A 12,407-nucleotide genomic window follows, 5' to 3' on the forward strand; every position below is an offset into this window, starting at 1 on the left:
CGGAGCTAGGGCCAGGGCTTTGGTTTCACACCGCCAAAGAACCGGCTCCGGCCCCTAAAAACCGGTTCAACTCTGGCCCCACTTTAGAGCTGGGCTAGAACTAGAACCGCTTTTACGCCGGGGGCAGGGGGCGGAGTTATCCGTACCTTCATAAACAGGAAGACCAACGAAGACCGGCATTTTTTAAAACACCGAAGTAAACAATGGACGTGAATCCGTGTATGGTTCTTTTTTGTTTTTTTCTGATTTTGTTTTAAATCGGAATATTCAAAGAACGAACCATACACGGATTGAATCGAAGACGAAATTGTTGTTGTTGTGTTTGAAACTGGCGCAAGGGTTCTTCTGCGCGCCTATTGTGTGGTGGTTCAACGCGTCAACGCGCCAACGCAGCTAGATGAGTCCATGTCCATGCAAGTGAACGGAGCGTTCCCTCTTCGTCATAACTATCAAACCAAACATCCTTCACATTCACCGAGCGAACATTATGAAAGTAAAATGCACATTTCTCGCTAAAAATGTTTCCATAAACGCATTTGATGGCGTAACTATGTTACTATTTCCACCCAGAATAAAGAAAGATGTCGGCCGTATGCTTCTGTCCAAGCTCACTAGCCGAGACGTTTGCAGTGACGTCATGACGTTGCTCACGCCGGCTCCATGGCTGGCTCTGGCCGGTGTGAAACCAACCGGTTCTTAACTGGGGTAAGGCTGGAACCAGTTTGGAACTGGCCCTAGCACCAGCCCGGAACTGGCTCTCGGTTCTTTTTGGTGTGAAAGCGGCATCAGAGAATCGTCAGCTATAGCCTCAGTGGCGACACCATCGGACATTCCGTCTATTGGATGCGTTTTAGTAAAACGCATTGCGCCTTTATGTTCTTAGTTTGGTAATTAATAAAGATTATTAATTAATTTATTAATAAAGATGTTAAAATGGCCAAAATAAAACGGGACAGTCCAGAAAATGTTTGCGCAGGCAGGGCACTCAAAATGTGTGAGAGAAAGTGGGGGGATTTGTGCAGACTGACATAGGCTACTCATAAAACGTAGCATAAAATAATGTAAAAAATAAAATACAATTAAAAAAATTAAAAATAAAGAAATGAAATAAATTATAAAAAACAAGCAAAGGAACAGGCAAAAGGCTGGGATATGGTGGGGATTGGTCACGTTGACGGGAATGTTTAGTGACATGTGGGAGGGTGGAGGGGGTTAAAAAAAAGTCTCAATCACTCTTCGACGCGCATGAAAACCAGCCGCGTAGTTATGAGGGAGGCCGTCCTCACACCGATCTTCCTCGTCGTCATCGTCCTCAGCGTCCTCCGGTTCAAGCAATGCCACCCCAGCCTTAGCTGCAATGTTGTGCAACATAGCCGTCACACATATCACGGCGCATGACTTGGCCGGCGAAAACTGGAGCCCTCCGCCTGACTTGTGAAGGCATCTAAAGCGCAACTTCCACCTCCCGATCGTGCGCTCAACGATGCACCGGGCCAGACGGTGGGCTTCGTTGTATTCCTCATCAATACATACCTTACCCTATTTCCGGAGGGGCTTTTATAGCCAATCAAATTATCAATCAAGGAAACCCTTATGCGGAATCAGATTAAGTCGGCTCTCTTTGCTGCGCAAAGCATGTTTCAGAAATCAGCCCATTAAGATAAATGTAGTTGTCACACAAGCTATTTTTAATTTTTTGTCATATGGAATTATTTCAGGGGGGAAAATGCCGTGAAACGCACAGTGCATTCAGGATTAGGACTGATATATGTCGGTTTAAGCCTAATCAATTGTGTTTTAATGTCTTTAGCATTCATATAATTGCAGTCTATTTTTTTCGTAGGCTACTCTGCTGTTGTCCTTGATGGGGATATATTTTAACCCTTTTTAACACAATTTTCCTGCGACATTCCTGCGTCTCCCCCTCCTACAGAGCCCATTTAAGCACCGTGTCAGTAGACAGTTACAATCCTACGACGTCGTGAGTGCAGCGAATGCGCGTTCACGTTAAGAGGAGTTTCGGGAAACGCTCCAAAGAAATTATCGATGGATCGCAAGATCCATCGGGAGAATGATCGTACGAGCGAAGATCCATCGTTATCGGGAAACGGGGCCCTGGTCCACAAGGGGTTCACCAACCATCATCAATTTGAAGTCCTATACTTGCCCCCTTACACACCATTTCTAAACCCCATAGAAGATTTCTTTTCGGCTTGGAGATGGCACGTATATGACCGCCAACCACATGCTTGCATGCCTCTTCTGCAGGCAATGGAACAGGCCTGCGGAGACATCGACTTAGGGTCAATCCATGGATGGATTCGGCACACAAGGCAATATTTTCCCCGATGCTTAGCGGGAGAAAACATTGCTTGTGATGTTGATGAGATCCTATGGCCAGACCCCGACAGACGGCAGTCTGTTAGTCTCTTAGTATTTGATATTTTGGTTGTGGTGAAAACGTGCCCTCTGTGGAAGTGAATAAAAACAGTGAACATGAAAGACTGCAATGTTTTACATAAAGTAGGCCAGTGTGTTGCTGCTGATCTGAAAGTGTATTAATATGATGCAAGTGTGTATCATTTTGTCATCAGATTGCGATTTTTACAAAGAATTGTTAGGTTTCGATAGCCGAGTTTCAATTTGACACAGATGTGAACTGTTTATTTCCCAGTGTTGTGTCTTATTTGCTTGTGTGTCGAGTTTTGACACAATGAGCCAAATTTTGCAAAAAGTGTTCAAGCAATTGAAAAAAAACTAAATATCCACACCACTCTGGTCAAACAGTCTACTAGAGTGTCAGTGGAATTCTCTCTGCATTAAAGGTGTTCTAGGTAGAATCGAAAAAATATTATTTGAGTGTTAGATGTTATTACCAACCTTCTGATTACTGAGTGAAATATGCGGTATCGTTTGAGTAGACTGTGGCTGATTCTGTTCGGGCTCATTGAGACTGCAGACTGTTATAGGCCTATAGTATTATTTACCTTCATATTAGTAGAGATCAGGCGTTTGATCATTTACAGCAACTGTTGATCTGCTTCAAATCCAGTTAGATAAAACCCAGAATAAAGGATCCACTGCTCATTGGGCTGGAGTCGTGTTTTGCCCCTTTGGTTTAGAGTTTATTAGAACAGAAAGGAGTGGATATCCAATTTGTCACAATACAAAGCCCTTAATGCCCACGCACCTTTGGAAGGATTGCAGTTTATGTCTCAGGTGATTTTCTCGCCTGAAACTGATGAAGAGGCGCTGAGGGCCCTTACCTTCTGCTCACCCAGCAGACCCAGATTAAAGCCTTCTACTGGGATCTCTCCACCAGCCTCATAACTTGGTACTTTAGTTTGGATTCATTGCTTTTGTTTGATTAACATAAATTCATGAGGAAATTAAGGATGCATAAATATATCCTTCGGTTTGATAAACACATAGCATCAGAGAGCATGTCTGGATGTCAGGAGCACCGTAGGGCTGAGTGGTAGAGCTCTGGCGCCACCAGGTGGCAGCAGACGGTATCGGAATCAGACTTCTAAATATTAAAAACTAAGATCCCATCGTATGCATGCTTAGTGGGAGAGATGAATGCTAGGCCGTGAATACTCACTAAAAAGAAGGCTATTGCTACACTACATTACCAACATCTTATCAAAAAAGATGTCCAGAAGAAATCCTGCAATATACACATTTTTTAATCCAGACAACAGCAGATGAATTTAAGGCTTTTAATAATGATCAACACATTTATGTACAAAGCAAGCAATGTCATACCCAAGTGACCAAAAAAAAAAAGAATCCTAAAATGTTTTTTGTCATTAAAATAGCTAAAGATTACATCAGGAACTCAACAGGTAAGCACTATAGGTACAGCATCACTAGTTTGACAAAAAAAAATATCTTCACAGATATCCATGACGGTTTAACAGCCCTGGGCTGGGCCGGGCAGGGGGTGACCGATGGACAATATACAAATGCATGGAATATTAAAAAGACGCGAGTGAGAAGAATGCGTCTCTGGATTTGGGTGGGGGGGGAAGTATTTGAACGAACAAGCTCAATTAAAGCCACACTCCCCATTGTTTGTCGGGTGTGAGCAGTTTTGTAAGTTACAAAACGGTTAATACTCGTACACTGGCAGCTCACGCACACGACAACGCTGAAGGTGTCCTGGGTTTTGGCGAATGACATTCAGAGACAAAGAGCGAGCACTCTGTCTATGGTTACACAAAGGGCTTTTCAGGATATCATCGGGCCATCTTTCTCTTTATCCAGCTCACACCAAAAGGTGTCGCCCAGCTCTGAAACACTCAAATAAAAATAAAACATCTCCTGCACTACCACCTTTAGCGGCAAGTTCGCCTCTGTACCATAGGACAAAGATCTCACTATTCTGAAGGTACAGGGAACAGATCATCAAATCAACTCACAAGCTCAATGATCCCTTGGTTATCTTAACACGCTATCATAGTGTCCCGACTCCCCACCCCCCACATCACTAACGCAAACCCCCAATTGATCGTGAAAAACCTGAGACGAGTCCACCTGACGGGAGTGATGGGGGGAGATGGGGGAGATGGGGGAGATAGGAGCGTTAATATGCACAAGGGGCCAGCACAAAACACCACGCTACCGGCATTCTGATTGTCCCAAAAAAAATGGATTCGTCCATTGGCCCAGGGGAATCTAATCGAGGAGACATGTTGTACTGCTACTTCATTTGTTTGAAGATGATCCTGTTTGTTTACTCTTCTGGATTTAAAAATATATGCATCACATTGGACAAAACCAAAGGATCTCAATTTAGGAATCACCAAATATGCCCCAACTAAAGGTATGCCTGTGAGGCAGACGTTTTGATTCAATGTACCTTTAATGGACATGGGAACAGTGGCTAAAACAAGGTTGACAATCAGTTCACAGGCCAGGAAACGTTTTGTGCTGCCAAGGAGTGCAGAATGTTGTGAAGTCATACAAATGAAATGTTTTGCACGTCAAACCATTGCATTAAGGTTGGATCTGTAGGCTTTAGTTGTATACCATGTAGGGGCTATGGGAGAGCAATCTTAATTTCAGTGGGCACAAGGGATCATAAAGGAAAGGCAAGTAGAAACATCAGGATAAAACGGGATCCAGGACAGAGCATTTGGATTAACGGTTTTGTATGAACCCACATTCTGTGCTTCAACCCATCCACATTCATGTCCTGCTAAGGGCAATAACCGTGTCATCTTAGTAACCGCGGGGAAGCGTGTCATGAAACAACTCATCTCACGCATGCCGCCAATCAAAACCATCAGTGATCTCAGGGCGTTAGGAGACAAGAGGCGTGGGCGGGCCCGGTACACAGCGAGACACAACGCAATTAACCAGAAGATTTTTATATTTTCTTTTACAAAAACAAGTAAAACATATTCGTAGGAGGAACTCATCTTTTACAAAAGCACTATCACCGCAAGGTGGGTGCTTCGCCAGCCTCCGTCATATAAACAGCGAGCCTGTGAGGAAGAGGAGGGGGGGGGGGGGAACCACTGCACGGTGAGTTGGTAAAGAGTCACCACTATGTACACTTATGCACACTCCCAGCTTTCACATTACAGTCAAACTACTGTGCGTGCACACACACCGGAATGTGTCCCCAGTGGGGTCACTGCAGCGTCTCCTCGCCGGTCCCTCGTGCACCGCACACACACGCACAAATAAACCAGGTGTGACTGCTGCTCCTCTACTGTTACCATGACAACTAGGGTGCTCTTGTCACTGATAGAGGAGGTGGAGTCGGGCGAACTGTGGGATAGGTTAGTCCTCAAGTCCAAACTATAAAACACAGAACATCCACTCCGGTCCATTAGAGGGAGCTCCGGCACCTGGGAAAGCACAACGGGGATATTTAAACTGCTGTGGTAAAACAATGACGCGAGTCTACAGATATTTTTCAGGTGTATACAGTTCGATAATAAACCAACTGAAAAACGAAATGCTGTTAGAGCTTCGATTACATTTTTTTGCTTGTAAAAGATAAGTGTTTATAAATCCACAAAAAAAATCCAAGTAAAAAGCTGAATGTACAAGACAGCAAATCAAACAAGAGAACTACTCTGATAGGCAGATAACATCCACTGACACAATTATAATATATGCCATTGTAATACATTATAAAAGACCCAAAATAATTTCTTTAAGGTGGTCATCTTACCGCGAGGACACACGATGCTCTAGCTCTCATCATCCGAGACGTGGGGTTTAGCGATGGCCATCTCCTCCTTGCTGTTGGCGATCATCTTGCACTTCTACAACACAATACAAATGCTGGTGAGCTGGTCAGCAATAAAAACGCTTGGGTGCATTCAAATCAAAATAACAGCAGGATGAGACTTCATTCTCAGCAAGCAAAGACACTCATAAGACCCTGCACTGGAGATCAACAACAAGCCCCCGACATCAACATCAAGACCTCGACCTCCGACACATCAACAGGGGTGTCTCTGGGAGGACCAGAGTCAGCTCACCTCGGTGAGCTCCTTGATGGTGTGTATGTTGGCCTGCTGGGTCACCTTCCTCTTCACCTCCTCGATGTGGCCCAGGTTGAGGGGGGGTGCGGGCGGCGCCAGGCAGGGCGGGGGCTTGTTGGTGATGGTAGGCAGCGGGGCCAGGGGGGGCATGGAGGCCAGTGCACCCATGTTGGACAGGGCCGCCGTCATGGTTGCCGCTGTCATGCTGGCCATGGCGGCGCTCATGGTCATATTGGACATGCTGCCCATGCCCATTGGCCCCATGTTGCCCATGCCCATTTGCCCCATGTTGCCCATGCCCATCCCCATGCCCATGGGCATGGGCAGGGGGAGGGGCAGGGAGAGCGGGGTGGGGGAGGGCGTGGGGAGCGGGAGCTGGAGGATGGCTTTGGGTCGCAGGCTCTCGGGGATGGGCACCCCAGCCTTGGCGCACATGGCAGCCGCGTTGGCCTTGGCGATCTCCAGCAGCTGGTCCTTATCTGGAGGGAGACGACCAGATGAGGATACAGGGCAGGACGTCATGTTTTGTTTTTTATTAACGGCCAAGGAAAATTTAATGCAATTACGAGTCTTTCATCTCAAAAGAGCCAATGTTAATTTTTCATAACTTTGACTGTTCATTTAATTCTACCAGGATCCCATTGTCACTGTTTATGGAACCAAACAATGTCGATACTCGATACGTGAATCTTCCTATAGACATCAGTTAGTTCAAATGAAGACACACCGCTATGAATGTATTGGGTTCTTCAAATGATCATAAAGTTTAAGAGGTGGTTTAAACATTGTGAAATGTTTCCATTAATCTGCACCGTAGCACTTGCGCTACTCAAGAGCATGTGGAGAAATGCACTATTGTAGAGGACGAGACGCCATACTAGAAATAAATCCGAACTTGGGTATATAACTTTAGCAACCCGTCTTCAGTAGGTAGAGCTTTTGATGAAGGAGGAGGAGAGCCAAAAGGTCGTTTGTAAGGAAGGTAATGTCGATTGCGGTAGAACACATAAGGACCACGTATGCAATAAATACCTTCTACAATTCTGCGATAAAGAGGCAAAACATTGTGCAACCACATCTGTTGGGATGCCTCCAAATGAAAACAATAGAAGTGTGAGTCTTGAGCCCTGCCGGGACAGTGACTACACATCCGTCCAGACTGGGACGCTTCTCTGGGTACCCTAGTTACAACACCACACCTTTTGAACTGGGTGAACCGAACAATAGACAGACCCCCGAGCCGATCTACAGAAATAACACCGCTCTACAGACAGAAGGCGTATTACCCAGGTCTGTGAGCCGCGGCGGGGTTTTGCTGCCGCTGCGGCGTGAGCGGGACCCGGAGCGACGCTGCTTGCGTAGGATGAGCACGGGGGAGTGGCTGGGCTCTCTCTTCCACCGGTCCCGCCGGTCGAAGGAGCGGCTACGGAATGCAGGCCGCCGGCCCCGCCCCCTGGAGCGTGAGCGGCGGCGGCGGCTCGGGGAGCGCGAGTGTGAGCGCTTCCGCCGTCCAGCCGAGCGGCTCTTGGATCGCTTGGGGGTCTTGGATCGCTTGCGGGCACGGCCGGCGGGGGAGCGGCTGCGCCTCTTGCGTGCAGGGGAGCGGGACTTGGATCGGCGGGTCCTGGCCCGGGACTTGGAGCGGGACTTCCGCCGGCGCGCAGCCGAGCGCGAGCGGCTGGCCCGCCGACGATGGGCGGGGCTCCGGGACTTGGAGCGGCGCTTTTTGCGCTCGGGCGGTGACGCCTTCTTCTTGACTGGAGACTTGGACCTGAAACGGGCAGCAGCGGGTCACTACATGGAACAATGCTTGGAATAAAATAAGCTTGCCTTTTACCATCTATAAGTGTGCGTATGCCATACGTAGGCCTGCCACAATAACAAATTTTTCTGGGCGATGAATTGCCCCAGAAGTTATTGCGATAAGCGATAATATTGCAATTTTTCAACTAATATAATGATAAAGTACACCCTTTCGAAGATCAATAAACTTTTATTTTTTAAGGAACACTGGAACTGGACGTCTGGAAGACATTTAAAATATCCAGAATAAATGAACAAATAACCAAAAACAATCTATTAACAAAAAATGCTCTTGAATAAAAACGAAACACCAAAAACAATAAATAAAATTGAAACACTAAATAAATAGGATGTAAACGCGATTGCGCTTCAAAAAATAATAAACAGGCGCCAGGGCTCCGCCTCCCACACAGACCATGCAACAAGTGACTGACACTGACGAGGGGGTTTACTCGTTGCGCCCAGTAATTATGAGCCGGAGCCCGATTTCAACCCGACCTTTGTTACTTAGTCTGCTTAATATATATAAATTAGAGCTGTCAAGCGATTAAAATATTTAATCGTGATTAATCGCATTAATGTCATAGTTAACTATTATTAATCGCGATTAATCGCAAATTATTTTTCTATGCTAAATATCCCTTGATTTTTTTGTCCCATAATTCTTCTCATTTTAATTCTCTTATCAACATGATGAAGTGCATCGGCTTGCCTTGTGCAAATGATTTTCTATTGATAACAACATTGGCATATACTGATCAAAACAGGACGATACAAAAAAAGAGCCTATAGTGCAAATAAACGACTGCTTTGAACAAATGTCATTTGAACATAGCAGTCAGGCTACTGCTTCTTTGTTTTGAGCCTAAAAAATTTTTTTTTATTTTTTTTATTTATTTTTTTTTTAATAAAAAAATTACGTTAATCGCGCGATAAAATTTTTAACGCCGTTAAATTTGGTTTGCGTTAACGCTGTTAATAACGCGTTTAACTGACAGCTCTAATATAAATATATATATATAATGCATGGAACGCCGGTCATCATTGGGAAAATAAGCCCCGACAGGGCGAACAGGCGACCGACGCGCCTCGGAGGTGCCTTGCTTTGCCCTGAAGGGGCTTATTTTCGATAATGACCGGAGACGTTCTAGACATTATCCCGCTTATTACAAGGCTACTTGCCAAGACGAAAAAATTACTTCACATGGTTTGTCTTTTTACAATTTATTCGTTAGCAGCATTCGTAGTGTTCTTCTCAGATTAGGCCAATAAAGCAATGATTTAAAAAAAAGAGTGAATGGAAATTATTGCGGCCGGCAAAAAATTATCGCTCATTTTAATTTATCGCGCAATTAATTGATTTATTGCATATCACGACAGGCCTATACGTCCTGCTGGAGGTCAGGATAACAGAGATCCTGACCTGCAGCAGGATGTGCAGAATGCTGTGGTGCATGTGAATGTGTGAGCTCGTTTGGGTTAGCTGTTGATTTGAATGATGGCGTCTGAGTGAGGGAGAGGCTTCCAATGGCAAAGTGTTTGAATTTCAAGCTGAAAAATTAGGTTCTCATCATCAATAATGCCAACTTCAATCTGAGGTGGCGGGGCCAAAGAAGAAAAGCCATGTGCACAAGACCCACCTGGACTGCTTCCTCCTGGACACCGACCTCCTCTTGGACACCGACCTCCTCTTGGACACCGACCTCCTCTTGGACACCGACCTCCTCTTGGACACCGACCTCCTCTTGGAGGACGAGCGCCTGGGGGAGGGCGACGTCTTCCTGTGGGGCGGGGCAGCGGGGGAGCGAGACGGGGAGTGCTGCTTCTTCTCCGTCCGGACGGGGGAGACGGAGCCCGAGGAGCTCCAGGGCTGCTTGGGCTTTAGAGGAGAAGCTGCCTTCTCAGCCCCTACCTCCTCCGCCTCCTCCTCCTCCCCTGTGGAGTCTCCAGAGGCCCCGGAGCCGGCGGGGCCCGCCGCGCACTCAGGAGAGGCAGAAGGGGAGCGGGAGCCGTCCCGCTCGGAAGGAGAGCGGGCCCCCTGGTGGTTGGGTGTGGGCCGGGGCGAGGAGCCGGCGGGCGCGGCGCTGGGGTCAGCGTTGGATAAGGGCAGGGGCTTCCAGGGGCCTACATGGACACAAATTAGCCGATTACCTTTAAAGACACGACTAAAAGCCAGTGAAAAATAGATAAACTCCATTCCCCCCTGCGTTTTCATGTTACGATTCATAAGAACCCCAGATACACAAAAGATGACGTCATCGTCCACCCACCAGGTGGGTAAAGTTCGATTCCCGTCTAATTTGTTTTTGTTTGATTTGTACTGTTTTTGTAGCTTTAAATACAGCCCCTTGGTAAATAGGATTACTAACTGCACATTCAAGTATATTCTGCTCAATCTACAAGGTTCAACAAATGCTGTTGATTTCATCATACTGTATGTATGTATTAGGGATGGGCAACAATCGTTGAATAGTCAGAGTCACGTAAAATATCGAATAATGAATGTGACTATCGTTATTTATTACACGGCTCTTCTTAATAAGCGGGATAATGTATAGAACGCAGCTGGTCATAAACATTATTCAAGTTCATTTTTTTTTTTTTTCGCAAAATCACGCAAACCGCTAAACTGCCTTTTCGCAACTCCTCCCACATTTCTTGCACAATCGTCACCAAACTTTGCGCACAACATCTTCAGACGCACACCAAAAAAGAAATCCGAAAACTGTTTGGATCCGACCGTCGACGACGAAACGGTAGCGTTTTGAATATTTGTTGCTTAGCTAAGTTTTAAGTCGAAAATCAAAAATCCAGAAAAAAAAAAAAATTAGACATCGGATCGAGTCCAAATTTTAGACACATGTTAGTGCTACCCTTAATTAAAAAAAATCTGAAAAATACACCCTAAGGGGGCGCAATAAACGACAAAATTGTATATCTTCTAATTGGCCAAAGGAATGTTCTTCAAACTCATGGGAGACCATCAAGGGGCAAACCCGAGTATATATAGAAAATATCGCCAAGAATTATTAATGTGGGCGGGAGTTATTTGGAAAAGTAAAATTCTCTTCGGAAAGTTACGCCACAAGTCGGTGCCAAAAACGACGACATTGTACATCTCCTAATTGGCCAATGGAATGTTCTGAAAACGCTTTGGGCTATAACTCCCACATCGAACCTCCCACAGTCATAAACGTTATACGCACAGATTCAATGGAGTCAGCTGCATCTTTTGGCATAGGCACGCCCATTTGCGTCTGCGTTTTTTTGCAAAATCGCGAAAACAGCTAAACTGACATTTCCCTACTCCTCCCACATTTCTTGCCCAATTGACACCAAACTTTGCACACGACATCTTCAGACGCACACAACAAGAAATCAGCAAAACCATTTTGATCCGACCATCGTTGACAAAACGGTATTGTTTTGAATATATGCTTCGCGTTGCAAATCAGTAAAAACTATTTTGATCCAACATTCGACGACGTAGCGGTAGCGGAAAATGCGTTTGGGGCCGAAACTCCCACACCAAACCTCTCAGTCAAAACCTTCATATCCACAGGTTCACGGTAGCGTTTTGAACACATGCTTCGCGTTGTTCTGGCGAAATGCACATTTCTTGGACCCCTGCATAACTGCTTGCAGTTCTAGTTAAAATTGAAAAGGTTATGAACAATTACCGATATTTCCATATGCTAAAGACGTGTCTAGTTCACCGTCATGCAGGCTGTGTTCAGTAAAATAAATAAATAAATAGCGATCTGTTTTCGGCGCATGTAGGCCTATCTACTTAAGCTCACGTTGAAATAATTTTGATGTTGATAGCGCAGTTGTTGAAATAAACAAATTGATTTCATACAAATCATAAAAGCCTCTTCCTGTGTCATTGTGTGTGCGTGTATCCGAGGTGCGCGTGTGCGGGGGGTTCTTGATTGACAGATTTCCGAATATTATTTGAATACAGACTTGATGCGCATGATCCGCCAACCCTTCTTTTTTTGGTGCAGTTCTGTAGCAGAAACAGCGCCAAATATAGGCCTGGAATATGTAGCACAGCGTTTCTACAGCTAGAAGCATTTTTGCAATGAGTCAATCATT

General features: G+C 45.5%; 1 protein-coding gene across 2 annotated transcripts in view; it reads right to left on the minus strand.

Moving 5' to 3' along the window:
• Nucleotides 1–3,708: 3,708 nt before the first annotated feature.
• The window catches only part of sona (SON DNA and RNA binding protein a), a 30,869-nt gene continuing 22,170 nt past the window's right edge, over nt 3,709–12,407 (minus strand). For both annotated transcript variants that reach the window (XM_030343236.1, XM_030343237.1), the window contains exons 6-10: nt 9,950–10,433; nt 7,793–8,277; nt 6,504–6,985; nt 6,191–6,284; nt 3,709–5,861 (exon numbers count right to left, since the gene is read on the minus strand). In XM_030343236.1, coding sequence (XP_030199096.1) covers nt 6,210–6,284; nt 6,504–6,985; nt 7,793–8,277; nt 9,950–10,433 — 1,526 coding nt within the window. In that variant the 3' untranslated portion in view covers nt 3,709–5,861; nt 6,191–6,209. The remainder of the gene's footprint in view (nt 5,862–6,190; nt 6,285–6,503; nt 6,986–7,792; nt 8,278–9,949; nt 10,434–12,407) is intronic.

This window comes from Gadus morhua, chromosome 20 (assembly GCF_902167405.1).
Source record: "Gadus morhua chromosome 20, gadMor3.0, whole genome shotgun sequence".
Classification (NCBI taxonomy): domain Eukaryota; kingdom Metazoa; phylum Chordata; class Actinopteri; order Gadiformes; family Gadidae; genus Gadus; species Gadus morhua.